Source organism: Procambarus clarkii, chromosome 28, assembly GCF_040958095.1.
Source record: "Procambarus clarkii isolate CNS0578487 chromosome 28, FALCON_Pclarkii_2.0, whole genome shotgun sequence".
Classification (NCBI taxonomy): Eukaryota; Metazoa; Arthropoda; class Malacostraca; order Decapoda; family Cambaridae; genus Procambarus; species Procambarus clarkii.
In genome coordinates, this window is record NC_091177.1 from 6,435,606 (window position 1) to 6,463,601 (window position 27,996).

Genomic DNA, 27,996 nt, shown 5'->3' on the forward strand with positions numbered 1-27,996 from the left:
GGTTAGGGTGGATTAGGTTATATGTGTTAAAAGATTAGCGATGACGTAAAGTAGTGCATATGCGACAGGTACTCACAGCCCCACCATAGAGGATTTAGCGCAGTGGTCTACGCCATTGGCTCGTAACTGTGGGACAGAAGCGGCTGGGCGCTTTTCCTTTCATCCGGTGCCTCTTTCCTGCTACCAGTAAACAGGCATACCTGGAAGTTGTATACTGGGAGAAATCAGTAACTATTAATCTTACAGGATGCACACGGGACCTTAAATCTTACTGGGGGTGTTGAGAGGTTCCTGTACGTCTGTGGGGAGGGGAGGGACAAGAGGGGAAGACTGTAAGGGGGAGTGGCCGGCCACCAGCAAGTACCCACCACCCACACCTGGCCAACGACCCTCACACACCTACCACCACCCACACCTGACCAACGACCCCTCACACACCTACCACCACCCACACCTGGCCAACGAGCCCTCACACACCTACCACCACGCACACCTGGCCAACGACCCCTCACACACCTACCACCACCCACACCTGGACAACGACCCCACACACCTCCCACCACCCACACCTGGTTGTGTTGAGCGGGAAGGCTTGGCTGGTAGGTTCTGTTGGTAGTCAACTAGCTGGAGTAATTTAAAATATAAATTTCATCAATATTTCATCGATATTTAGAAATCTCAGGTGGCTTATTCAGCGTAGGATGGTTTTGACACCTGTGTGGCAAGGGTCTCGGAACCATCCCAACTCCCTCTCGCTCTCCCAGAACACTCCTTCGTATCCCATTCCACTCCCATATCCCCCATCCATACCAGTTTCCCATACCCTTCCATCATCCCTCTCTCCCGCAATCATACTACTACCACACACCCCATCCCATCCTTCCTTCCTTCTTCCCTCCCTCCCTTCCCCATACACACTCAAACACACACACACACACACACACACACACACACACACACACACACACACACACACACACACACACACACACACTTTCACACTCCACCCCCCCATCACACTCCCCCCCCCCACACAAACCAATACTGGAGTATGCAGCCCCAGCATGGTGCTCGTACCATGTCAAGCACAAGACGAAGCGCGAAAAAGTTCAGAGGTATGCCACATGGCTAGTCCCAAAGCTAAGAGGCATGAGTTACGAGGAAAGGCTGCAGGAAATGCACCTCACGACACTGGAAGACAGAAGAGTAAGGGGAATTGACAGGGTAGATAAGGATAAACTATTTAACACGGGTGGTACGCGAACAAGGGGACACAGGTGGAAACTGAGTACCCAAATGAGCCATAGGGACGTTAGAAAGAATTTTTCAGTGTCAGAGTAGTTAACAGGTGGAATGCATTAGGCAGTAATGTGGTGGAAGCTGACTCCATACACAGCTTCAAATATAGATATGACAGAGCCCAGTAGGCTCAGGAATCTGTACACCAGTTGATTGACAGTTGAGAGGCGGGACCAAAGAGTCAAAGTTCAACCCCGCAAGGACAACTAGGTGAGCACACACACACACGAGCACAACCCAATCATCCCGACCAAAATGAAAAATGTCAATAAAATTATTCACACGCCTAGTATCACAGAGTGACGGAATGCAAGAAAAAATTGAGGTAACTAGAACAATTGTCCAATTAATGTGCAAGAATTTAATTAACAATATTTGGTTGTAGATCATTTTTTAAACAAATTATCGTCAGTGTAACATCAGCTTACTTTCCCAGTGAAAACTCCTGCTCCTGCTGCGGGGGCGCTCGCTTCTACCCCGTGGGCACTCCCTTCTACCCCGAGGGCGCTCGCTTCTACCCCGAGGGCGCTCGCTTCTACCCCGAGGGCGCTCGCTTCTACCCCGAGGGCGCTCGCTTCTACCCCGAGGGCGCTCGCTTCTACCCCGAGGGCGCTCGCTTCTACCCCGAGGGCGCTCGCTTCTACCCCGAGGGCGCTCGCTTCTACCCCTAGGGGTCAAACCACGTGAGCGAGTCGCCCGAAACCAAGCGAGCGAGACACAAACTACGGGGACTGTCTTTTAGGCGAGCATCGAGGTGGGGGAGGAGGATCATGATCATGGTTCTTCCAACGCCAGCTCCGGACCTACCAGGAACTCCAACACAGAGAGCTTCGCGGTACATACCGGCACTCGAGCGAAGAGAAGAACCCCCAAATTCCCAGCACCTCCCAGACCTTCCGCAGGTCCTCCTTATTCTCTTCCGGGGCCAGAATCTGGAACAGCACATATACCAGCATAATGAGCGGGAGCAGGACGGCGAAGACGAGGAAGACTAGGAAGGTGGTGATGTCTCTGAAGATAGTGGTGATGGGGCTGAGGATGTAGCCCAGGAAGAAGAGCGGCGCCGCAGCGACCATCGTCATTATGATGCAGGACCCGGCCAACAGCAGCAGGGTTATCGCCGGGACCAAATACAGGACCTTGCCCAGGATGATGGCCAGGGGTGATGGGCACTCTCACCAACGCCCTTATTATGCGGGATATTATTCCTTGGTCTTCCTCCAAGGAATTTTTTTGGAGGACATTTTTAGCTTCAGACTCCTTCTGAAGATGTATTAATATACGAAAGTATTTAAGGAAATTCCTGTTTCAATTTTCCTCCGTGGTCTGGTACTCCTGTCATGTTATATATATATATATATATATATATATATATATATATATATATATATATATATATATATATATATATATATATATATATATATATATATATATATATATATATATATATGCCATGACCCAATATGTTTGCCCTCCCCCCCCCCCTCTATAGAATAATGCACAGTTTAACTCTCTCATCTGAGTTGAAATGGAAGGGGTCCCAGCAGTCGGGCAGGACTCCACAAGCCTTGAGGTGCCAACAAATACTTCTAGAAGAGGTTGTTGCCGAGTATGCAACAAAAACACCACCATAAACATTAACGGTGGTGTTATCCGCTTACACACCTTCAATGAAGCCAAATGTAGAGGTTCCCACCAGCCTCCAAAGGAAAGCAATGACCAGCTGCCACTAACAGTTAGGGAAGACACTCTCATTAACTTAATCTCATCTGAGAACCTCACTCAAGCGATCATAGCGACTTCTGCTAGAACATTACCACACATTCCGAAAACAGCCCGCCCAAATGCAGCAGCCACAAACTCTGTAATCTTCTGAAAAGGGTCAATGACGCCCCGGAAAACATTCAAGCGTGGCATAATGTCCTTTTGTTAGGCCATGTATGCCTCACCGTCCCTCCAAGGAGGGACAAATCACTTGCATCCTCAGTCCTGTGGGCGATAAATGAATACCCAAGGGGGGATAACCTAGTTCCCCTGCCTTTTCGAGCAAAACACACCCACCGTAGAAATTATAACAACAACATATCGGAAACGTACAAAATCAGAGCAGAAATCACAAAGAAAATTGTATAGGGAAACACCGCAAGTGCTATAAGAGTCCTTACCAGTGACGAGAAAATTGCTCCTCGAAACTCAGCCACAGCACGGGCCCTGGAAAGCAAGCACCCACCCAGAGCCCCTCAAGGCGACAACATCGTTCCACTACCAGCCAAGATCATTTCAGACCCATTAACTGTTGGTGAATCTGAGGTCTACAAAGCAGCCCTTTCTTTTCCACCTGGGTCAGCAGGCGCTTTACAGGATTAAAACCTCAACACATCAAGCAAATGTTAAATCCTATGATTGGTGATGCTGCACAAGATCTTTTGGAACTCACAAGGTTCGTCAATGCGTGCCTGTCTGGTGATATACCTGAGGTCATCAGGCCCTTCTTTTTTGGTGCCTCTCTCTGTGCTCTCAAAAAGAAGGACGATGGAATCAGGTCAATCGCTGTTGGCAACACTCTCCGACGCCTGGTTGCCAAGGCTACTACGAGGATTGTCAGCCAGCAACCTGCTGAATTGCTGAAACCAATTCAGCTAGGATTTGAGATCCTCCAAGGCTGTGAAACGCCTGCTCATGCAGCACGAGCATACATCACCAACATTTCTGACGAAAAGGCCCTGCTCAAACTGGACTTTAAGAATGCGTTCAACATGGTCAGAAGGGATGCAGTGCTTTGTGCCGTACATCGCCATTTCCAGCCCCTCTACCCGTTCATACTATAGTGCTAAAGGGGTGAGTCAAAACTCCTCTTTGGCGAACACGAAATCAGATGAAGAACTCTGTAGGGTAAGGTAGGTCCTAGTCAATAATGGCTTCTCAACAATGGCTTCTCAACGGTTTTGTTGAAGACGTAATAAAAAGAAAGGTGAAACGCCATGAAACCTCCCAAGAGTCAACTAACACAACACCTGTACCCCCCTATTAGACTGTTTTACAGGAACTTCTTTTCGACGGCTCATAAATTGGAGGAAAGGGTTCTGAAAGACATTATTGATAGGAGCGTTATCCCTACAGACAAAAATCAGAAAATACATGTTAGTCTAGTTGTTAGTCCTGGAGACGTTCCATGTTAGTCAATCTTCTGCTCAATGATTCTAGATAATATATGTTATTTAAACAGGAAATACTCTAACGTGGTATATTAATGATCAATTCGATTGGGGCAAGTGCCGGATGGAATTGAAATAGAACAATCTCTGTTAAAAACTGACAGTATAATTATAAGGTGACCAGGATAGATGTAATTGTTTATATAACAATATATGTTGAGATCTGATAAAGACCTTTTGTGCCCTCTGTAATCCTTTCTTTGTGCTACGGCTCACAGGATGAGTATCGGGTGCACAATAAACTAGCCGACGCAGGCGGCAACAATCAAAATACCATATTGTGGTCCAGAGGTACAGTGTGTGACTTGGGTGAGTACGCATGTAGAGGGGTTCAAATCCCGGCATTGCTCTAATTGATTTTCGCATATGTCATGTCGTGTATATCTTGTATATGTACATGGCTATTTGCGAGAGAGCAATGGTACCCATTAACCTCGCCCCATGGGGCAAAACTGTTAAAGAGGACTAGAAGTAAACACGGATCAGCTGAGTGGGAGTGGCCTAGGCGGGACTCGTGGCTCAGGCACTCGGGGGACCTTCAGTCGTACGTCTGACGGGGTAGAGTGAGCACAGGCGCGTCTGACTCTCCCGTCACACGCTCAAAACACGCACTCCCTCAAGAGCACCCTTCTTGTCCTGTGAGAGAAAATGATCGAATTTTGAGTTGCATTTCGATAAATAACTCGGCTGCTGCATGAAGCGGGCTTGAGGCTCACGTTGTGGGATCGGAGTCCTTCAGCAATCACAGGATACCACAACCACCAGCAGAGGTAGTGGTAGTTATTAGTGGTGCAGGTGATTTATAGATCTGCAGATTCACGAAAGCACTTACGCAAGCACTTACGAACCTGTATATCTTTTCTCAATCTTTGGCGGCTTTGTTTACAATTATTAAATAGTTAATGAGCTCCGAAGCACCAGGAGGCTGTTTATAACAATAAGAACAGTTGATTGGCAAGTTTTCATGCTTGTAAACTGTTTAATATATGTAACCAAAGCCGTTAAAGATTGAGGAAAGATGTACACGTTCGTAAGTGCTTGCGTAAGTGCTTTCGTGAATCTGGCCCGAGTGGGAAAGATGTTGCACCTCGGTGGGAAAGAAAATTGTACATGTATGCTGATTATCGCACATTACCAGTCTGCTGAAGAGTATGTGAGAATTTATTTGATTATTAAATAAATAAACCTGCTGAAGGATGTATGATAATTAACTTGATTATCTCACATTGTTAACCTTCTAAATGGTTATGATAATTTACTTGACAATCGCACACTGTCTATCTGCTGAAGGGTGTATGATAATTTACATAATTATCGCATACCGTCATCCTGCTAAAGGCTGTATAATAATTTGCCTAATTATCGCACATCATCAACTTGCTAGAGGGATGGTAACTATTAGGAGAAAAGCGCCACGCCATTACTCCTGTACACTACTTAATAGGGGTCAGGATAAGGATGTGTAGTGGGTCGGGGGGAAGGAATGGTGCCCAACCACTTGGACGGTCGGGGATTGAACGCCGACCTGCATGAAGCGAGACCGTCCAGCCCAAGTGGTTGGGCTCAACGTGCTAAAAGGTGTGTAATAATTTACTTTATTATTGCACATTGTCAACCTGCTAAATTATGCATGATAATTTTTGTTATTATTGCAAATCGTCAACTAAATAAAAGATGTATGATAATTTGCTTGAAAGCTCCAGAGACTAATGTCAGGTGTGAAAGGGTCACGTTAGTATGGAAGCATTTTATGGTCTGAAAGGTTCATCCGTGATGAACCTTTCAGGCCATAAAGGTTGCTTTAGTCCCAGGACTTGACAGTGGTACTGTAGTTATGCTTTTTTGGAATAAGAAGAGAATGTAGACACATAGTATTAGTTAACGATAGTATTCATGCTATTTTAGTTGATGATTTAAATAATACGTATAATACGATTTACGTAATACGTAAAAGTCGTAACTGTTTTTGACTAAACAGTTTATTTTTCCAGTGATGTTCCAGTGCGGGCCCTAAGCCTATGGGTGGTCCACTAAGTGTATTTCAGTACTATCTTATTTAGGCGATGGGTGAGTATTTATGACTCGTTTGATGGTTTCAGAAAGATTATGTCCAGTGAGTTTAGCAACTTCTTCTGTGGTGTTAAATTTCCGTTGAAATCTTATTAGTTTGTAAGTACACTGTGTTAGATAATGTTCCAGTGATCTGTCTGGCACTTCTTCACAATACTGATATTTCCTCTGGGGTCAGTATCACAATACTGATATTTCCTCTGGTATCAGTATCACAATACTGATATTTCCTCTGGTATCAGTATCACAATACTGATATTTCCTCTGGGGTCAGTATCACAATACTGATATTTCCTCTGGGGTCAGTATCACAATACTGATATTTCCTCTGGTATCAGTATCATAATACTGATATTTCCTCTGGTATCAGTATCACAATACTGATATTTTCCTTCTTCTGGAACCTGTAAGCCTATTTCCCATGCACGTGGGTATCCAAGCCTGATGGGTGTAAGTGCATTTATGTTTTTCTGTTCCCTTTCATCGAAATAAGTGGTTTGTAGTTGGTTGAAATCATGTAGCAGCCCGCAGATATTGACGCTGCATTATGGTCAATGTGCATTTGCATTTCTCTACATCTAATTCTGCTCGCAATCTGTGCTACACACTGTGGGATGTAAATGTTTCCATTCATCTTTAGTTTCAAGGTTTACGGCTTCATCTGCACTCACGTTCCCTGGCGTTCCTACATGACTTGGCACCCAGTTAATAAGTATTCAGTGACCACCTTGACGTCTGATTGTTTGTTATAGGAGTGAACGTCAGGTTATATTCAGTACTGTATATTTCCCTTATTTCTGTCAATTAGTTATGAAATTATGTATATATATATATATATATATATATATATATATATATATGTATATATATATATATATATATATATATATATATATATATATATATATATATATATATATATATATATATATATATAATTTATGAAGCATCTTTAAATTAAGTCAGTCCTCACGTTATTGCCATTCTTATATATTCATATTTAAAAGTGTGCTTTAAAACTAATTTATTACAAAAATTAACTACAAGAAAGAAAATCGAGGATATGAATCAGTTCATTTTTAAGTGGATACAACTAACACCAAAACCCAACATACCTTAATCTATGACTGTCTATCATAACTTAACTTAAGGCTAGAATAAGGCCTATAAGAAGTTCAGTCAGGCCTAAGTTATGCTAGAACACGCATATGATACGTTTTTATTTTTCATTTAATCCCCCTTGAAACTTTCTCATTTTCGATTTACTTCATATAGTTTTCTATTTTTTTAATAAATGTTATAGTTCGAAAATGATTTTTTTTATTGTGTGTATACATATTTATACAACATAACGACGGGTCGATTCATTCACTTTCCTACATGGTGTGTAGCAGTACCAGACACCTTGTTAATGACCAGGGGCCAGATTCACCAAAAAGTTACGCAAACACTTACGAATCTTTACATCTTTTCTAAATCTTTGGCGGCTTTGTTTACAATTATTAAACAGTTAATGAGCTCCGGAGCACCAGGAGGCTGTTTATAACAATAACAACAGTTGATTGGCAAGTTTTCATGCTTGTAAACTGTTTAATAAATGTAGCCAAAGCCATCAAAGATTCAGGAAAGATGTACACGTTCGTAAGTACTTGCGTAAATGCTTCGTGAATCTTGCCCCAGGTGTGGGGTACGCCGTCCACCTCGTGTTGACTAGTGGGAGAGTGCGGCCCAGCTTATCATCACTCTTGATCTGGCTGGCGTTACGAGGGGGCTACATAAGCGCCACTCATGACAGGATGCGGGTGACTTAACCCTTTAACTGGACACGTCACTCACAGTCGAACCATTGTCTTGCTGTGGTACTCTGAGTGACCAAATGAGGAGGAGGTGGGACGCTGAAGAGCGAGAACTTGTTTAAATCTGTAGGATTTCTCTCACTCTCTCTCTCTCTCTCTCTCTCTCTCTCTCTCTCTCTCTCTCTCTCTCTCTCTCTCTCTCTCTCTCTCTCTCTCTCTCTCTCTCTCTCTCTCTCTCTCTCTCCCTCTCCCCATCTTCCCTTCTCCCCCTCCCGCACCCCGCAGACAAACAATGAAGCCAAAGAGAAACAAATAACTATAACAAATAAATCGCACAAACAAAACAAATATATAGGCAAACGCATACATAAACACGTATAAACAACAATAACAACCCAAAAAATCGCAGCACACGACAAGAGGTCGCGATTGATCTTGGGCTAACGAGGTTGGCCAAGCAATCCCGGTGGAGAGGCTCGTGATTACAGACCAAGGACCGGGTGATTGAGTAATAACCCTCGGTGATTGACAGTCGGGGAGGTAACACACACACACACAACAAACAAGACCCACAAACTTCCTATAGCAGCCCCCTATTCCCCCCTTCTTCCCCCTCTGGAGGCTACACGCGTCTGAGGAGGGCCGCGTATTCTCAATCATCTTGCTCGGTTATTTGGGAATGGAATTGATAAAGGAACTAAAATTAGTGATGAAGTTGATGAGAATTTTAGGATACACAATACTGTTTTTAAGAATGAGAATAAATAACTGGTATTAGTAGTAGTTGTAATCTGTCTTATTATCATCAAATTCATCATTCTCATAATGAACTTTAGGTCCGTCATCAATTCCAAAAATAATAATAATGGTAGTAATTATAATAACAACTATGATAATAGTAAGAATGATCGAACGGCGTTTATTAATAAATAAAGACTCATTATACATTTAGAATTAATCACCAAATGAATTTATATTAATCTCTTTAGCCAATAATATATACAACAATTTATGAATGAAGGTCACGATTAATTGATTGATAATGTTTTCAGCTCAACATCAGAACTAACCTGGATCAAAATAATTTTGAACAAAGCTCATACATGACAGGGAGCTGACATTGACAGCATTGTCACGGCACGTCAACCAGCCATCTCTTTCTGGCAGCAATTTCTTTATAATATATATAGTTTCCGGGAAAGAAATATATGCCAATTTTTTCCCCTTGGTGGCTATAGTTATTGCTGTATTTTGCCGCGTAGATCTGTCACGCAAGATTACACGCGCCACTCATTCGTAATTTGTATAGATTTTGTTAACATGTGATAATTTTTTCAAAGGTCGAGTGGCCAGTGATAAGTGAAATTTTAAGAAAATTTAATGCTGTTAGCTGAGGGAGGGGAGGGAATTATCATGCAAAAGCGCCAAGCCATTATGACTATATAGCACTTGGAAGAAATCAAGTTGTTAGCTGAGTGGGTGATTAGTTTAAAATCATTTGTGTAAATTGAAATTGAAATTGAAATAAGTTTATTGAGGTAAAATACACACAAAGGGATCATTTGTGTAGGTATCATCAAGTTGAACTGAGGGCGTAGACATCAAGCCAATCGGTAAGTTGGAATGAGTTCGAGGATGTATATTTAGTAAGAAGTGGTAGCCTAAATTTACTGCAGGGCCACCATCTCCAATGGCCTCCACGGAAAAGGAGCCAACCTAGCGGCTTGTCAAAAGTTGCTTATGATTCTTGAGGATACATCGTGAACATTTCCTCCATACATAACTTAGATTAAAAAGTCATGATTTTGAAGGTGCCTTAATTGACAACCGTACAACTTAATGATTTAGACCCGGTGTCAAGATGACCAAATTCCCTCAGTATGATATTTCTTCTGATTTTCAGGTGTCTGATGTCATCCTGTAAGTTGACAAGCGGGTGAGAATTTAATATGGACCAGATGTCTGTTTGTCTGTCTGTCTCTCTGTCATTCCTATTCACTAGAATTCTAGTGGTTTCAGTTGAAGCTTTTAATAAAATGAACCTAATTAAAAACGACTACAACATATTTGCAAGGACTGAACGTGGGATTGTATTCAGCACCGTATCTTTAATTTCCGTCAATTTACCATAAACATCTTCCGAAGGTGACGGTAAAGTTACATAGGCAGCATAGAAAGAACATTATTGACCTTAGTATTGCCTATGCTACAGCCCAGCATTACTAGATCGTCACTCTTTCAATAGTGGGTCATGGCTAACGATCAATAATAATGGTTTATAGACAGCTCCCCGACTGACCCATTTATAACGAAAATTCTTCCGAGGAAAGGAGTCTATCTCTCAGACCTAGTCAGATATATAAGGCACAGTTGTATCAGGGGAAAAAGACATATATATCTTCCATTTATTTTTCAAAACAAACTTTTACAGAGGTGCTCCCTTATCCCACTCCTGGTAAACTTCCCGATGAACGTCGCCCTCATTGAGTAACGTGGAGCAGGGCGGCGGGATCAGTCCTGCTGTTCTGCTCCAAAGATTTTTTCTCGTAAATAAACCGCGTTATTGTGACTTCGTCGTGTATGGACAGAATAAGCCACCCACAGCGTGATTACACATTATTGCAAATTATTTCTAATAATTACAAATTATTTGATATTAAAATTAACTACTGTACTTGCATCAGTTGTTAGAATTAAATGCTTTTCCAATCAATATATTTAACAGGAGTTTGAGGAGATTTTTATTCACATAAATTCTTGCCATCTATTAAATGTCCCGTAATCCATAAAGATATTCATTATATACAATTTCCTTATTTTGATACTGTATGCTATCGCTGTCGAAAGAACTTCATTACATTCTAAGAGATTTCCTATCCACAAATTACCTTTCAGTTTGTGTTTCCAATAATCTTAGTATTGGAAACTATTTTAAACACAGAGATCCTTAACCCTTAGATCTCGGATCTGGTGATGTTCTCAGTTGTAAATATTGGAACTGTAAGGGTCGGTAGGTACCGTTAAATACCTCACGATATACCTTAAACATCGTGTCTGTGCCGATTACTTAACCTGTCAACGGTATAGGTTAAGTAATAATTGTAATTAAGAAGCAATAAGATGCTTATCTTAACATACTAAGAAGGTTAGGTGAGGTCGGTGTTTTCTATAAAGCTTTTCAAGGTAAACTAAAATATTCACAACCAATTAGTATGTTCACATAATGCACTTATTAAATAAGCCAATATTGACTATAAGCAAGTGCGATAACAGGGTTGCAGTGCCTGTGTGGGTATCTTTTACCGTACAGGTTGGGCACTCAGGCACGTTGTGTTCTTTGATACAGGAGATGAGCGTGAAGTGATGAGCCTCACTCTCTCCGCGATTTCACTCCTCTGATTTCCAGCTACCAGAGTGACATCTTAACTCTTAGCATCTTAGAAAGTGTTTACGTCATCGTCACGAGATTCCCCCCCCCCCCCTCCCTGGTTACACAACTCAAAGAGTCCTCGACACAACTCTTCAACCACTAATATTCCTCGTCTGCAAGATGTTGACTGCAGCAACTGTTGCAACTGCCCTTCCAGTGACCACCACCACCACCACTACGGAAGCCTGTTCAGCAGTGCCAGTAACCTGTCTTGTTTACCTCCGCAGGTGTCAGCGCTGAGTGTCTGGCCGGCCCCCTGGTCCACACCCAGGCCGGTGTGGACCACCAGTGGACGTGTGTGGACCACCAGTGGACGTGTGTGGACCACCAGTGGACGTGTGTGGACCACCAGTGGACGTGTGTGGACCACCAGTGGACGTGTGTGGACCACCAGTGGACGTGTGTGGACCACCAGTGGACGTGTGTGGACCACCAGTGGACGTGTGTGGACCACCAGTGGACGTGTGTGGACCACCAGTGGACGTGTGTGGACCACCAGTGGACGTGTGTGGACCACCAGTGGACGTGTGTGCACGCCAGCTTGTAAGCCGTCCCTTCTCAGCCTTAAGACAGGTGCTACCTAAATCCCTAGCATCCATCCACTTCTTACCCCTCTCCATCCCCCTTCGCTCCCTCCCCTCTCTTCCAGCTTACTATCCCCCCTCACCACCTCAGCTCAAGCAGCAAGGGCCCCGATCAACTCAGCAGGCTTGACCTTAGTGCCACATAGCCGTCCAATCAGCACACACCTAGCATCTGCTTGGCAACCAATGCCAGGTGCCAGAGGCCACATGGCACCCTGGCAGCGAGGAGGGACGTGAATTATCCACAGGTGTGATTTGGGCCGTCAGCGCGGTTCCCACGGTCAAGATGGACGGCCGGTACACGGTGCTCTTCGTGGCTCTCGCCCTTATGTCGCTCGAGACGATGAAAGGTAATAGCATTTTAAAATGTACTGGGTGAATATAGTGTTAAGCATAACGGAGGATATAGAATGGTTCGCCTATTGATGTAGGTGAAGAGTCGGCCTCATATCCCAGCTCCATATCCTAATATATCCCAGCTCCATATCCTAATATCCCAGCTCCATATCCTAATATCCCAGCTCCATATCCTCATTTCCTAGCTCAATATCCTCATATCCCAGCTCCTTGTCCTCAAATCCCTATCCCAATTATAATATAGCCAGTATGGCTATATTATACTCCATTCATATTATATTATACACTTCATATTATATTATATTATACACCTCCTTCTCATAATTACCGTCACGTACCTTTGTAAGCATTTGCAAACCTGTGTAAACCTTTACACAGGTGCATTTGTTGACATCTGTGTGTGTGTGTGTGTGTGTGTGTGTGTGTGTGTGTGTGTGTGTGTGTGTGTGTGCGTGTGTGTGTGTGTGTGTGTGTGTGTGTGTGTTCACACATGCAAGCGTGTGTGTGCATACTTTAGCGCAATCGTGCTTGAATATATTCATTAAATCACAAATTGCCATAAAAACATGCCAAAAATAGATTTTTGTTGTCTAAATGTTGTCATACATTCAGGGGATATAATTATGATTATATTTTCTTATTACAATTTTTTTTTAATTTTGTGTTGTAATATATAGTTTTTTTTAATTCAGTTTGATGCAAATAAGAAGCTCAGATATAAAATATTAAATATTCAGATATCGAAAGTGTAGATCTGCTTTGAGATCTGTTTCTGTCTGTCTCTGTCTCTCTTTATCTCTCTGTCTCAGTCTCGCTCCTCCCCACGCTGTCTCTTTCTCTCTCTCTCCCCACGCTGTCTCTCTCTCTCTCTCTCTCTCTCTCTCTCTCTCTCTCTCTCTCTCTCTCTCTCTCTCTCTCTCTCTCTCTCTCTCTCTCTCTCTCTCTCCATGTTTTTTTATTTTTCAGCAATTTCTCAGGTCAAGCATCATGTCAAGTGCCAATGAGGCCTGTCTTCCTGGCCGCCGACGTCGTCAGGGGTTAAACTTTAGTCTTCCTATGAAGTTCAGCTAAAGCTAAAAACGAATTCATGTGATTTATTGAGGAGCTTGACATTGTGGTGGTGGTGGTGGTGGTTGTAGAGGAGAGGGTGGTGGTGATGCTAGAAGTGGATGTAATGGTGACGGTGGTTGTTGTGGTGGTAGTAGCGATGCTGGTTGTGGTGGTCATGGTCTAGGTGGTGGTAGTGACTGATGGTAGTGGAAGTAGCAGCGGTCGTCATAGTGGGTGGTGGTGGTGGTGGTAGTGGTGGAGGCAGTGGTGGTGATGGTGGTGGTGTAGTGATGGTGTAGTGATGGTGGTGGAGACAGTGATGGTGGTGGTGGTAGGGGTGGTGGTAGAGACGTGGTACTGGGTGTGTGGTGGTGGTGGAGGGGTGTTAATGGAGGGGTGGTGGTGAGGGGTCGGGGTTGGCGCCCCCCAAGTATTTTATGTCTATTATTATCTCTCTCCTCTTTTCCAAACGACGTTTGGTACAGCTCTCCGTGCTGTACAGCTCTTAATGCTGTCAAATATAAAGGTTTGAGGCTAGGTTATGACGATAGAGTTACAAGATACGAGCTAGATAGTGTTGAGATTGCGAAGTCGGATTAATAAGAACATAAGCATGAAGGTAATTGCAGAAGGCCTATTGCCTCATACGAGACAGGTCCTATTTATACCCACCAAATCTCATTCATATATATGTCTAACCTACGCTTGAAACAATCAAGGGTTCCTACTTCTATTATATTACGCGGTAATTGGTTCCACAAATCAACAATCCTGTTACCGAATCACTATTTACCCAGGTCTTTCCAAAATCTAAACTTATCCAATTTATACCCATTGTTTCGTTCTGTCTTGTGTTGATACTTTTAATACCATATTAATATCCCTTTGTTATGCCCATTTATCCTCTACACACAGAAATCACAATAGCGCGATGCATCAAATGAACCATGTCGTAGCTCAGTCGATTAAGGCAGCGTCTGGGATCCTCTCGGACGTAGGTTCGAACCCTCGTCACGGCCCTTGTGAATTTGTTCATTTGATGCATCACGCTATTGTAATTTCTGAGAGTAATGAAGTAAGGGCGAAGAGATAGAACAGCTTATTGACAGAGCTCGGGTGCATGGGGGAGAATTGAGTAAAAACCTGGTTTGTGTCTCGGAGAGGCTGCAGGATCCGAGTAAGATCAGTAGAACTTCCGGTTGCAATTATTTTAACCCTGTCGTAGCTCAGTCGATTAAGGCAACGTCTGGGATCCTCTCGGACGTAGGTTCGAACCCTCGTCACGGCCCTTGTGAATTTGCCCATTCATCCACTTGTACTCCTCTATCATGTCACCCCTAATTCTTCGCCTTTCTGGAGAATGTAAATTAAGCTTTGTCAATCATTCTTCATATGACATGTGTCTAATTTGCGGGATAAAGTTGTCATTCTACACTGGACTCGTTCTGGAGAATTTATATCCATTCTATAGTATGGCGACCAAAACTGAACTGCGTAAACTAAACAGGCCTAACAAGAGCAAGCTGAAGAGCAAGCTGAAGAGCAAGTTGAAGAGCAAGAGCAAGCTATAGCTGAAGAACAACACCAGGTATTTTATTACTATCACTTCTAGAAATAAATATCAGTATCCTGTTTATCTTATTACGAACATTTACGCATAAATTTTTTGGTTTTAAATTCTTACTAATCATAACTCAGGATCCCTTTTCGCAATCCGATTTCACAATTTCAACAATATCTGGCTCGTATCTTGTAAATCTATCATCAAACCTTACATTGAGTCAGCACTAAACTGCATCCGTCAATCTTTTGACCATTTCAAAACCTTATTTAGATAAGTCTTGAAGTGATAATGAGTCTTTTTTTCCGTGTTTATCTCACTGAAAAGATCTCACTCACATATCTCTTCTTCACAATCACTCCCTCGTAATGCAGGCGATGAGTCACAATAACGTGGCTGAAGTATCGACTTGAGAATGGTCCAGGACGGACCGAAACGTCGTCGTCCCTTCAATTTTCTAGTGTGTGGTCTGGTCAACACTCCCTCGTAATTTTCAGCCGCGTTACAAACTTTTATTCTTTTTTTTCAAGTTTCCTGTTGTGTTCTTGAGATGGAGGTTCCACGACAGGCTGTATGTATGTGAGTGTATTGCGTCTAACTGTTAAATTACTCAACTTAATAAGAAGAGGAAAGATGGAATGGGGAAAAAGAGGAGTTGAAGAAGGGTGCATGAGCAGGAGGAGGAGTAGCAGGAGGAAGAAGAGGAGACTGAGCAGGAGCTGTGAGTGTTGATCCGGGTGATAGTGTTGAGCACTCAGCCAGGGTTGGGTTGTTATAAACGCTGATTACTCTACTCGAGCCGAGCTCTCGTGATGGGAGGGCAAAAGTGGCCAATGGAGTGTCATCGACGTCTTATGTCATCTATTTCTCCTTTATTTCCCCCCCTCTCTATTCTCCTTCACTATTGTCCCCTCTTTTTTATCACGCTCTTTTTTTTCTAGCTCTTACGTGTTCTAGTGTTTACTTATCTGTGTCATTGACTTGAGAATTGTTATTATTGTTGAAACTTAGACTTTCAGAGTATCGTAGTATTGGTGGGGATTGTTGGCGATGCCATGTCATTCGGCGAGTTTACGAACGTGTTTTCTGATTACGAACGAATGTTTTCGTACGAACGTGTTTTCACATTACGAACGAATGTGTTTTACGTACACATTCTACGTGAAATGATTACAAACACTATATTAATCTTGAGGATTTATTAACATATTTCATGATCTATATTGAGTTAGTCTACTACATTACCTGGAAGGTCTGTTGGTCTGTGGTGCTATGTGATGGTTCTGCTACATAGCAAGGGCAAATCCCTTTTGAAGTTTATTGGAAGCTCTGCTGAAGTTTATGGAAAACGTTGCTTAGGTTCATGGGGAACTTTGCTGAAGTTCATGGGGAACCCTGCTGAAGTTCATGGGGATTCCTGCCAAATTTCAGTGAATCTTGTTAAGATTCACGAGAAACATGTTAAAGTTCACAGACAATTCTGCTGTATGCAAATGCCAAAAAAACTAAGAGCCCACAGGAAAGTCTGTTGTGTACACCTGTACCAGGTCTAATGCTCGTAGGGCGAGGAGGAAAGACGGGGGTATGGGTGGCTCACTGAAATATCCATATGATGGGATGCCTATTGCGTCATCCATCCAGCGCTGGCCACGACCAGCTGTGCTTAACCTAACCGTTCGATTGACGCGTGTATCAGCGGCGACTGTGCAGGATACTCTACCTGTGAATTCAATTAAGCTTTTGCTTTCGATCCCAAAGACTATGTGTAATCGATAAAATGGTTCGCCCCATATCGTGCAGTGCAAGTGAAACCCGGAGTTGTGTGTCCGTAGAGTAATTGTGGGCGTGTAGGTCTGGTTTTCCTTCATTTTTGTTTCAGAAATCCAGCATTAATGAACTTCGCTTCGGTTCAGCTTCGCAGAACTTAGAGATGTGTTCATAGAAGCGATTTGTTCGTATATGATGTGTTCATATAGGTGATGAGATCATATATGTGATGAGATCATAGAAATTATGTGTTTGTATATGTGATGAGTTCGTAGAAGAACCTTTGAAATAATTTTCATGGCGCCCCCATGAATAAGGAAGCCATGCACAAAAATTATTATATAATAAATGTAATAATATATATATATATATATATATATATATATATATATATATATATATATATATATATATATATATATATATATATATATATATATATATATATATTAGTATATTTTGGTAGCAGTCTTTCCTGTAGACATATATTATTAAATATGACCGAAAAAGTAAGATTAATAATTCTAACACGAATTTTCTCTATCTTTCGTACATTTCTTTCACTGTTGGTGGTAATTCAAAAATCAATTCTCCAAAATTCAATAAAAAATAAAAAAAAAATAAAAATGAATTTTGGAGAATTGATTTTTGAATTACCACCAACAGTGAAAAGAAATGTACGAAAGATAGAGAAAATTCGTGTTAGAATTATTACTCTTACTTTTTCGGTCATATTTAATAATATATATATATATATATATATATATATATATATATATATATATATATATATATATATATATATATATATATATATATATATATATATATTATTATATATATATATATATATATATATATATATATATATATATATATATATATATATATATATATATTGATCACAACAAATGAACTTTATCTGTAAACGCAGAAAATAAACATTAAGAGTGTTCTTGCGGAACCCCGGTTGAGAAAGACTGAACTAATACATAATATAAATTTATCTTTCAGAAAATACCAATATTAAATACATTTTATGGTAATATGTATGAATATTTTGAGGGTCGGAGCATGTTGGACGGGCATAGCTTGAAGACTGATTGTTGCCAGTGATACATTATCTAAGTTTCGCCCAGACCACTTGGGCTGGACGGTAGAGCGACGGTCTCCCTGCATGCAGGTCGGCGTTCAACCCCCGATCGTCCAAGTGGTTGGACACCATTCCTTTCCCCTGTCCCATCCTAGATCTTTATCCTGACCCGTTCCCAGTGTTATACATCATATTGGCTTGACGCTTTCTTCTGATAGTTCGCCTGCCTCCCCCCTTTATCTAAGACACCTCAGTGTTTCCCCAAAGCAAATGTCACAGTTCTAGAGTAATGGAAGGGCGCTAATTCTTTATCTAATTATTTAATGTTAAATCTTTCCACAACATATGAGGGGGTTTTAAATTAAAATTGCATAAGATACAGAGTTTTCGAGATTTCCTGCTGCGATCCAGTAGTTTATTAGTGAGTAAGGAGATGAGAGAGTTGCTCTCTTATGCATGTAAATAATATTATGACATCTGCTTAATGTTTACACTAACTTGGTTACTTCCTGCTGGCTCTTACAGCCTCTTTCTCACACGCACTTTCTTCCCATTTACTCTTGACTTCAGTTTGGTTCATTGTTTTTCTTGCCTTTCCCGAGCCATTACACACACACACACACACACACACACACAGTGGTTTCAAGGGGTTATACGACAAAGTGTGCTGGGAAGACGGGACACCATAAGCGTAGCTCTCATCCTGTAACTACACTTAGAGAATTACTTAGGTAATAACACACACACACACACACACACACACACACACACATGACACGCGTTCTCCGCTGTTCACTAACCACGCTCGTGCCTTCAGCTCTGACGCTGAGGAGCGAGAACACCGGGTCAGACGTCGAGGTGGGGGGACTGCCCAGGATCGTGGGAGACTTTCACAACGTGACAGTCCCACTGGGACGAGACACTATCCTCCCGTGCACTGTGGAAAACCTCCAGGGTTTTAAGGTTAGTCTCTATCCTATGAGGGACACTCTCTGTATCCTGCATCCTCCAAAACTTGATCTATCTATCCCAGGAAAAGTCGACGAAAATGTCGAGGCTTATTCTGTCACTCCTTCAGGAGATATAAAAGTTCGAGCGGGATCGCCGCATCTGACGCGAGTCGTCGCGGGTAAATACGCAGCACGATGACCAGGTGTCCCTCCCGCAGGTGGCTTGGGTGCAGGTGGACACCCAGACGGTGCTGACGATCCACACCCACGTCATCACCAGGAACCCGAGGATCTCCCTCCTGCACAACGACAACCGCTCCTGGCACCTCTACCTCAGCAACGTCAGGGAGAAGGACAGAGGCTGGTACATGTGTCAAGTCAACACCGACCCAATGCGCGACCGCCAGAGCTACCTGGATGTTGTGGGTAAGGTTCTACGCCACCGCCAGGGGCTACCTGGATGTTGTGGGTAAGGTTCTACGCCACCGCCAGGGGCTACCTGGGTGTTGTTGGTAAGGTTCTACGCCACCTCCAGGGGCTACCTGGATGTTGTGGGTAAGGTTCAACGCCACCGCCAGGGGCTACCTGGATGTCGTGGGTAAGGTTCAACGCCACCGCCAGGGGCTACCTGGATGTTGTGGGTAAGGTTCAATGCCACCGCCAGGGGCTACCTGGATGTTGGGGGTAAGGTTCTACGCCACCGCCAGGGGCTACCTGGATGTTGGAGGTAAGGTTCAACGCCACCGCCAGGGGCTACCTGGATGTTGTGGGTAAGGTTCTATGCCACCGCTAGGGGCTACCTGGATGATAAGGCTAATTCCCTTCCAGGAGAATGCTTCAGTACTTGCAGCCTGAGTTACAGAACTCCTTGAGGTAAGGTCGAGGAGCTCTCTAATCGCACTCACGTGATGGTGTTTGTGAAACGGGGTCTTTAAAGAGTGAGCCATCAACACTGCCCTTGCGTATGGCGTTTATAAATCACGCAGAAATTGTTTAACCCTATTTAGGTAGTTAGGCGAGATATTGATCATGATCACAGGTTATATAAATTGATCTTGACCAGAGGTTATATGAATTAATTGTACTCAAAATTATGTTTATAGTAATTAGCTGCAGGTAATCATATCACAAAGCATAATATGAAGTACAAAAAATTAATCATGCACATTATTACCAGAAATTAATAAACCACAGAAGCTGAATTTAAGAAATTCATGATTAGCAAATAATAAATCAAAATTACTACAGATTAATGCGATTAAAATATTTGCTGTTGAAAATAATATTTGACAAGATGAAACAATTTATTTGGTTTCCAGACGAATACAATAACACACACTACAGTTATTGTATCATTAGAATTAACGAATTCTGTAATAGCATGCAAATACAATCAAGAAAATTAAACACCACATAAATATCTAGTGTGTAATTCCCGCCAAACTCACACCGAAACTATGACGTTGGTACAACGTTCGAACAAGTTCTAATACCTCCTAACCAGTTATAACAATCGATATAGCACGTTGTAACAACGTTCTAATACGTCATAAACACGTTAAGCCAAGATGTAACAACTTTATTACAAGTTGTAACAAGCGGAAAATAGAGACAGTTTCGGTTTGTGTTTCCAGGGATCTTCACAATGTATGGATACCTACACTAGCGAACCTGCTAACCCGTTCTTACGATTAGACGCGAGTAATGTACGACACGAGAAGCATCACGGGTGTCACATCTCAGCTGGTGAACACAAGTGATGTATGACACGGGTGCCACCTGACAGCTGGTGGCACCCACTCATCCTGTGGCATCCTCCCATCCTCCCCACAGTGCCTCCGGATATCATAGACAGGGAGTCATCCGGTGACCTCGTCATCCGGGAGGGAGATGATGTGACCCTCACCTGTCGAGCCAGAGGTCACCCGACGCCTGGGGTAGTGTGGCGCCGTGAGGATAGTCAAGACGTTGTCCTGGAGGAAGGCAGGACAGGTGAGATACTATTTCCTGCCCAACATACAATAGATGTACACCATTTTGTACTCGGCAGACATCCCCATACTCATAATTTTGCATTCAGCAGACAACACATACACACCATTTTTCACTCAACAAACACCACATACACACCATTTTTCACTCAACAAACACCACATACACACCATTTTGCACTCAATAGACAACACATACACACCATTTTGCACTCAACACCACATACACACCCTTTGAAACCCAATAGACACATGAAACACGCAATTTCGTAACTCACAAACAAATGAAACGTACAATTTCGTACTAAGATGACAGATGAAATACTATTTCCTACCCAATAGACAGATGAGGTACACCGCTTCGTATACAATTGTAAAATAAAGCTAGTTTTCTCTGGAAGTATTTTGGTCTTTTGAACTTGCTGATTTAAAAGGTATGTAGACAATGTATATACATAAACAGTTTAACTTTAAAGCCCGCCCGTGATTATCTATATATGTATGACTTATTTATTGTTCTTAAGTGACTAAGAGCAGCATTTGTTTATCTTGTCCTGATGTTCGCGGTGGCTGGCGAACTCGCCGGTGGATTGTCTCTGTGGATGGTTGTTTATGATGCCGTTGGTGGATGTTGGCGGCGTTCGCGGATGGTGGCGGCGTTCGTGGATGTTGGTTGGTGGTGGGGGCTGGGCTGCGGGTGGAACAGTGGGAGAGGTGGTGGGAGACACGCTGACGATGAAGAAAGTATCGCGGCTGCAGATGGGGTCTTACCTGTGTATCGCCCACAACGGCGTCCCTCCCTCCGTCAGCAAGAGGACCCATCTCACAGTACAGTGTAAGTGCTGCTGTTCCTGCTTCACACACAGAGACAACACCAGATGAAAAGGAGCCAGAGTGTGTGTGTGAGAGAGAGAGAGAGAGAGAGAGAGAGAGAGAGAGAGAGAGAGAGAGAGAGAGAGAGAGAGAGAGAGAGAGAGAGAGAGCAGATAGATACACACTATTAGAGATTTCCATGATTATTGCCAATGACTAAAATCTCACTAATCAACAATTTGACACAATAAAAATCATGCTACAATTTGAAGAGCGTCCAGACCCACTACAAATAAGGGGTTTTAAACGTACCTGTGTTTGTACGTCAGTTTTCTTCATCTAGAGATGAAGAACTGTGGTTAACGTGCCTTCTACAATACACCACTAAAAGACCTTTGTGTTGGTGCACGCGGGTGGGGGCGGCAGTTCCGCCAATGATGTGGGTGCCGCAGCAGCTGGAGGGCGCCCAGCTGGAGCAGCAGCTGATCATCGAGTGCCACACTGAGGCCTTCCCCAGGAGCATCAACTACTGGACCAACCCCAGCGGCGAGATGATCGTCCCAGGTGAGAGCACTGTGAGAGTACCTCCCAGCGCTGGCTTGGCTTAGAACGTCCCTCAGACCCTCAGCTTCTCCTGAGGGCTGGCGCAGAGTACCTGCCCTCCTTCCCACCACCTTATTCCTGTTCTGAATGCCTGAACTTATAAGGTAGAGAACAGAGAGTTCTCCTGAGTACCAGCATCTATCTGGTGTACATGTTCTGAGCATGTTCGTTACATGTTCTGTATCCGTTCTTTACACGATTTTTATGTTCTTTCGTCACATTTTTTTATACACGTTCCGTACACATTTCACGTTCTTTATACGTTCTTTTTCACAGTCTTTGCAAGTTCTTTGCAGGTTTTGAACACAAATGAAAGATACTACTCTTCTTCAAAATTTCCATTAAGAGGTTTAACATATTAACAAAGCTCAAAACAGCAATCGGGGTACCAGACGTCTAATTAGAACACAGGCTAACAACAACAGCAATTTTGATCCTTTCATTACGGATACTAAAGCGGATTAGATTCTGATGACCGTACTAAAGGTCATAATTATTCGACTATGCCCTATGTTGCACGACTCTAATCCTACCTGAGAGGGGGTGTGGGAGGAGGACAACACGGCCACTTGGCATCAGGGTGCCAGACAGTGCCACAACATCTAGACTAGTGGTGTTACTGACATCAGCGCTCTGATACACATCAACAACGCCGTAATTGGCTGTTTCAGTATTCACTTTATTATTCTTAAAATAAAAAATTCACTCCAGTTTTGAGGGTAATTGATACCGCTATCGTCGCTATTTATCGACGTTTTCGAGAGAAGGAGACAGGGAGAGAGAGAGAGAGAGAGAGAGAGAGAGAGAGAGAGAGAGAGAGAGAGAGAGAGAGAGAGAGAGAGAGAGAGAGAGAGAGAGAGAGGGTGAAAGTCTCGCAGATAAAAAGGGAAAAAAGATACTGACGGCATCAAAGAGATACAAATACGTCAGGGGGGGGGGGGGGGAATTTGACATGTAGACCAAGCCTGTGAACAGGACCACTGCTGGTGTTTTTGCAGGGACCGCAGTTCGAGCCAGTGACGACGGAGGACAGCTCCTACAAGGTTCACATGAAGCTGAGGATGCTGCTCCTGCACCATCATGACTTCGGCAGATACCACTGTGTCGCCAAGAATCCCCTAGGCGAGGCGAACGGCGCTGTGCTCGTCTATGGTGGGTACAGGGCTGTCTTGAGGTGTAGGCGAGATGTTCTGTGATGTGCTGTATGGTGTGCTGCTCAGGGATGTGTTGCATTTTACTTTGTGATGGCCTATACGGTAGCGTGTGCGATTTTTCTAGGGTAATATAATGCGATATTGTGCGCTGTTCTGTGATGTCGTCAGCGATGTGGTGAGATGTGTGATGTTGAGATGTGGTAGGCGGCTGTGTTATGCTGAGAAGTATTTTCCTGGTCATTTACTGAGTATTAGTCCCTTACTTTATCGTACTTGTAGTATGTCTGGCATTTCTTGGCCTTCCCTCTTGGATTTATATACGCAAATGTGTGTGCGAGTTTTCAGTGCAGGATCTAGCTCCTGGGTCTAGATTTTTAGTCGCCGATGACCTATTGTGATGGCTCCCGACCCTCTTCTAGTCGTACCTCTCCTTGGAACAATGGATGAAGTTGCCCCTCACTATCTGCTCGACTGTTTCACTTTTGTTTATTTTTTATATATACAAGAGTTCTTACATTCTTGTACAGCCACCAGTACGCGTAACGTTTTCGGGCAAGTCCTTAATCCTATGTTCCCCGGAATACGACCCAGCCAAATCGTTTAACAACCAGAGACCCATTTTACCGTTGGGGATAAAAAGAGGCTTAAGGATTTAGGCCCAGTAAATCCTCCCAGATCAGGATACGAACCCCAGGACAGAGCGCTCGCGAAACGCCAGGCGAGTGTCTTGCCAGTACACCACGGAGACTGCTAATCCTCGATCTTACATTTACATTGAAGAAGTGATATCTTGCAACTCTGTGGCTCATGTGATTATCTAGGTATTTTTTTCTCATCCTGCCGCTATTGATGCTATTTATTTTGTATTTGTTGAGTATGTGTGTGTATTCATCTAATTGTATTTACCTAGTTGTCCTTGCGGTGGTTGAACTTTGCTCTTTCGGCCCGCCTCTCAACTGTCAATCAATCAACTGTTACTACTAATTATTTCCCCCCTCCACACACACACACACATTCCAGGAAGCAGCCCAAAACAGCTGTCTAACTCCCAGGTACCTATTTACTGCTAGGTAACAGGGACATCAAGGTGAAAGCAACTCTGCCCATTTGTCTCTGCCGGAGCCGGAAATCGAATCCAGGGCCACAGAATTACGAGTCCCGCGCGCTGTCCACTCAGCTACCAGACCCCTGCGTCCCCCTGTGTGTTTCTGTGTGAGAATTAGCTCTTAGCTCGCATATTGAACTTTATGTCAATGCAGGGACTCAGTTCTCACACCTTTCCACATTTAAACCTAAAATTTTGTATTCAGAAAGTTTCAACCACGTCTTCAGTCTAACTCATTCCACTTATGGACAACTCTTATCCTGAAAAAGTTCTTCTGACATCTTTTTGACTTATTGGTGACTATGCCGCTCCTAGCTATGAACAGTGCTTCTGTGTCTATTTTGTCAATTCCTCCCAATAATCTTACATGTCGCAATCATGTCCTCCCCAATTCTTCCTCTCCCCCAGTACCGTGAGGTTCAGTTTCCTCAGTCTTATTGTCTCCGGCCTCTCAGCTCAGGAACGAGCTATGCTGCAAGTCTTTAGACCTTTTCTATAATACAGCTGACGTTATTCTGCTAATGAGATCAGGCATGAGATCTGGGATTAAGTCTACGGCCAAGTCTCTCTTTTGTGCAATGCAAGAATCTGATTGCTAATCTGTGAGCAAATGTGTATTGTTAAATAGAAACAGTGATATGGGTACAAGAGTGAGAGAGGGGAAGGGCCTGAGAGAGAGAGAGAGAGAGAGAGAGAGAGAGAGAGAGAGAGTGAGAGAGAGAGAGAGAGAGAGAGAGAGAGAGAGAGAGAGAGAGAGGAGAGAGAGAGAGAGAGAGAGAGAGAGAGAGAGAGAGAGAGAGTGAGAGAGAGAGAGAGAGTTGTATATTTTCTAACAAGTCATAATCTACCACATTTTATTCATGGATCCATTAATTATAATTCCAAGGTTTTCTAATTATGATTGTTAAGGTTTCTAACATGTTCTTTAAATATATTACAACTAATTATATACCTAATTTGTATATTTGAATTTTAGGCAATTGGCTAAATTTTGTTATTAACTCATCTAATTTTAATTCTTGCTTTGCTAATCATACATATATACATAATTACCAGTGATACTAATTCTAAATAATATTTTGATTATGATATAATTTTCCTCCCCTCTCTATAGCTGTCGAGAAGTACGAAAATTCGTCACGTCCAAAGGGAATTAACAACCTTAGAGAGGGTTTGCCGCAAGGAAATATTGAGGGGGAAGAAAGTGAGTCACGTTTTTCTCTCTCTCTCTCTCTCTCTCTCTCTCTCTCTCTCTCTCTCTCTCTCTCTCTCTCTCTCTCTTGATCTTTTGATATTTTCAACGTGAGATCTCTTTATATTTTCAAACGTAGGTCAGACATATATATGATTGAGTTTGAAAAGATATAAACAGGACCTGCCTCGTCTGGACCAATAGACCTTCCGCTGATTCCTATATTCCTTATATTCTTATTCCTCTCTTCCCCTTGTCCCACCGGCAGCTGTGGGCCAGGACGCTCCCCCAGAGGGGAGACAGAGCGGACCGGTGGACCACCGCGGGCCAGCTGGCCAGGAGAGTGGAGCCATGGCCCACCGGTCCACCACCAGCACCCAGATGGTAGTGATCGTCCTGGGAATAGGAATACCAATATTAGGAAGAGCATCGTGTCTCCATATGACGTAACTCTAGTGTTTGGTGTGTCAGAAGTACGTCGTATTACCATTACAGTAATTATTAAGTAATATTGCCAATGTTAACAACAATAATTATAGCTACAAATAATTAATAATACAAAATACAATAATACACCTTCCATATGCCATGATATATGTACTAATGTGACTGGTATTAAGCCTCTTAGATAATGTAACTCGCGCGGTACTGTACATTGATGTTATATTAAAGAGTAATGATATAATATGACTACAAGTGTACTTTACCCTGATATATATTGGCCGAACTTAACCAAACCGCATAATTGAACCTAGGCCTATCTATACGGAAAATATTATTAAACCAATTAATGTAACCTCTACTAAGCTTATCCCTAAAAGAGACCTTATTAAGTAACACTATCTCACCTCTCATTGACCTATAGCCCAACCACTTGGGGTAGTCGGTAGAGCGACGGTCTCGCTTCATGCAGGTCGGAGTTCAATCACCGACAGTTCAAGTGGCTGGGCACCATTCCTTCTCCCCCCCCCCACCCTCCCATCCCAAATCCTTATCCTGATCACTTCCAAGTGCTATATAGTTGTAATGGATTGGCGCTTTTCCCTGATAATTCCTTCCTTCCTTCATTGACCTATATATACATGAAATCTTATGAAACTTTAATAAATTAAAATTTAATATGTTCGAAGCTTAACTATGGACAAAACTTCATCTAACCTCGGCCTATAAGACCAGGCAATTATTATAATAAAGGCATGTGAATATTTTAATATTAACAATATAGTTTATTACAAAAAGTATTTTTATTATTAAACTATTTTTGTTTAAAAAACTGTTTTAGAATTTAGAAAATGTTAAGTTTTAATGTTAAACTATTTGATTTTGCTTGACAAAATTTATATATTTTTTTTTTATAAATCTTAAAGAATTATATTAACAGGACGGAGATACGTAATGCAAATTGTAATGAGGAGAGAGGCGCTCGAGGAAGCTGTGTTGACGATGGAAATATTTGTATAATGATATTTAGACTAATGGATATGCTTGTAACGCTGCTGCAAGGTGCTGGAGTGGACGTGTAGGGGGCTCAAGCACGCGCGTGCACACACACACACACACACACACACACACACACACACACACACACACTACGGGAATTAAACCTCACTTCGCTGGAAGACAGAAGAGTTTTTTTTTTTTTTTTTGTGAGATATATACAAGAGTTGTTACATTCTTGTACAGCCACTAGTACGCGTAGCGTTTCGGGCAGGTCCCAGGAATACGATCCCCTGCCGCGAAGAATCGTTTTTTCATCCAAGTACACATTTTACTGTTGCGTTAAACAGAGGCTACAGTTAAGGAATTGCGCCCAGTAAATCCTCCCCGGCCAGGATACGAACCCATGACATAGCGCTCGCGGAACGCCAGGCGAGTGTCTTACCACTACACCACGGAGACTGCTAGTTAGGGGGGACATGATCACCACATTCAAGATTCTGAAGGGAATTGATAGGGTAGATAA

General features: G+C 42.8%; 1 protein-coding gene across 2 annotated transcripts; it reads left to right on the forward strand.

The window, feature by feature from the left end:
• Positions 1 to 5,070: 5,070 nt before the first annotated feature.
• Positions 5,071 to 26,723, forward strand: LOC123755053 (lachesin). Of its 2 annotated transcripts, none has more exons than XM_069332837.1 (10): positions 5,071 to 5,290; positions 12,041 to 12,747; positions 19,043 to 19,188; positions 19,394 to 19,601; positions 21,009 to 21,167; positions 21,873 to 22,001; positions 22,406 to 22,542; positions 23,581 to 23,734; positions 25,956 to 26,045; positions 26,302 to 26,723. In XM_069332837.1, exons 2-10 carry the CDS (start codon positions 12,684 to 12,686, stop codon positions 26,481 to 26,483), a joined length of 1,269 nt encoding a protein of 422 aa, XP_069188938.1. In that variant the 5' UTR covers positions 5,071 to 5,290; positions 12,041 to 12,683; the 3' UTR covers positions 26,484 to 26,723. The 2 variants fall into 2 exon arrangements, with proteins under 2 accessions (XP_069188938.1, XP_069188937.1); XM_069332836.1 differs by having other exon boundaries at positions 5,071 to 5,287.
• The last annotated feature ends 1,273 nt before the right edge of the window (positions 26,724 to 27,996 follow it).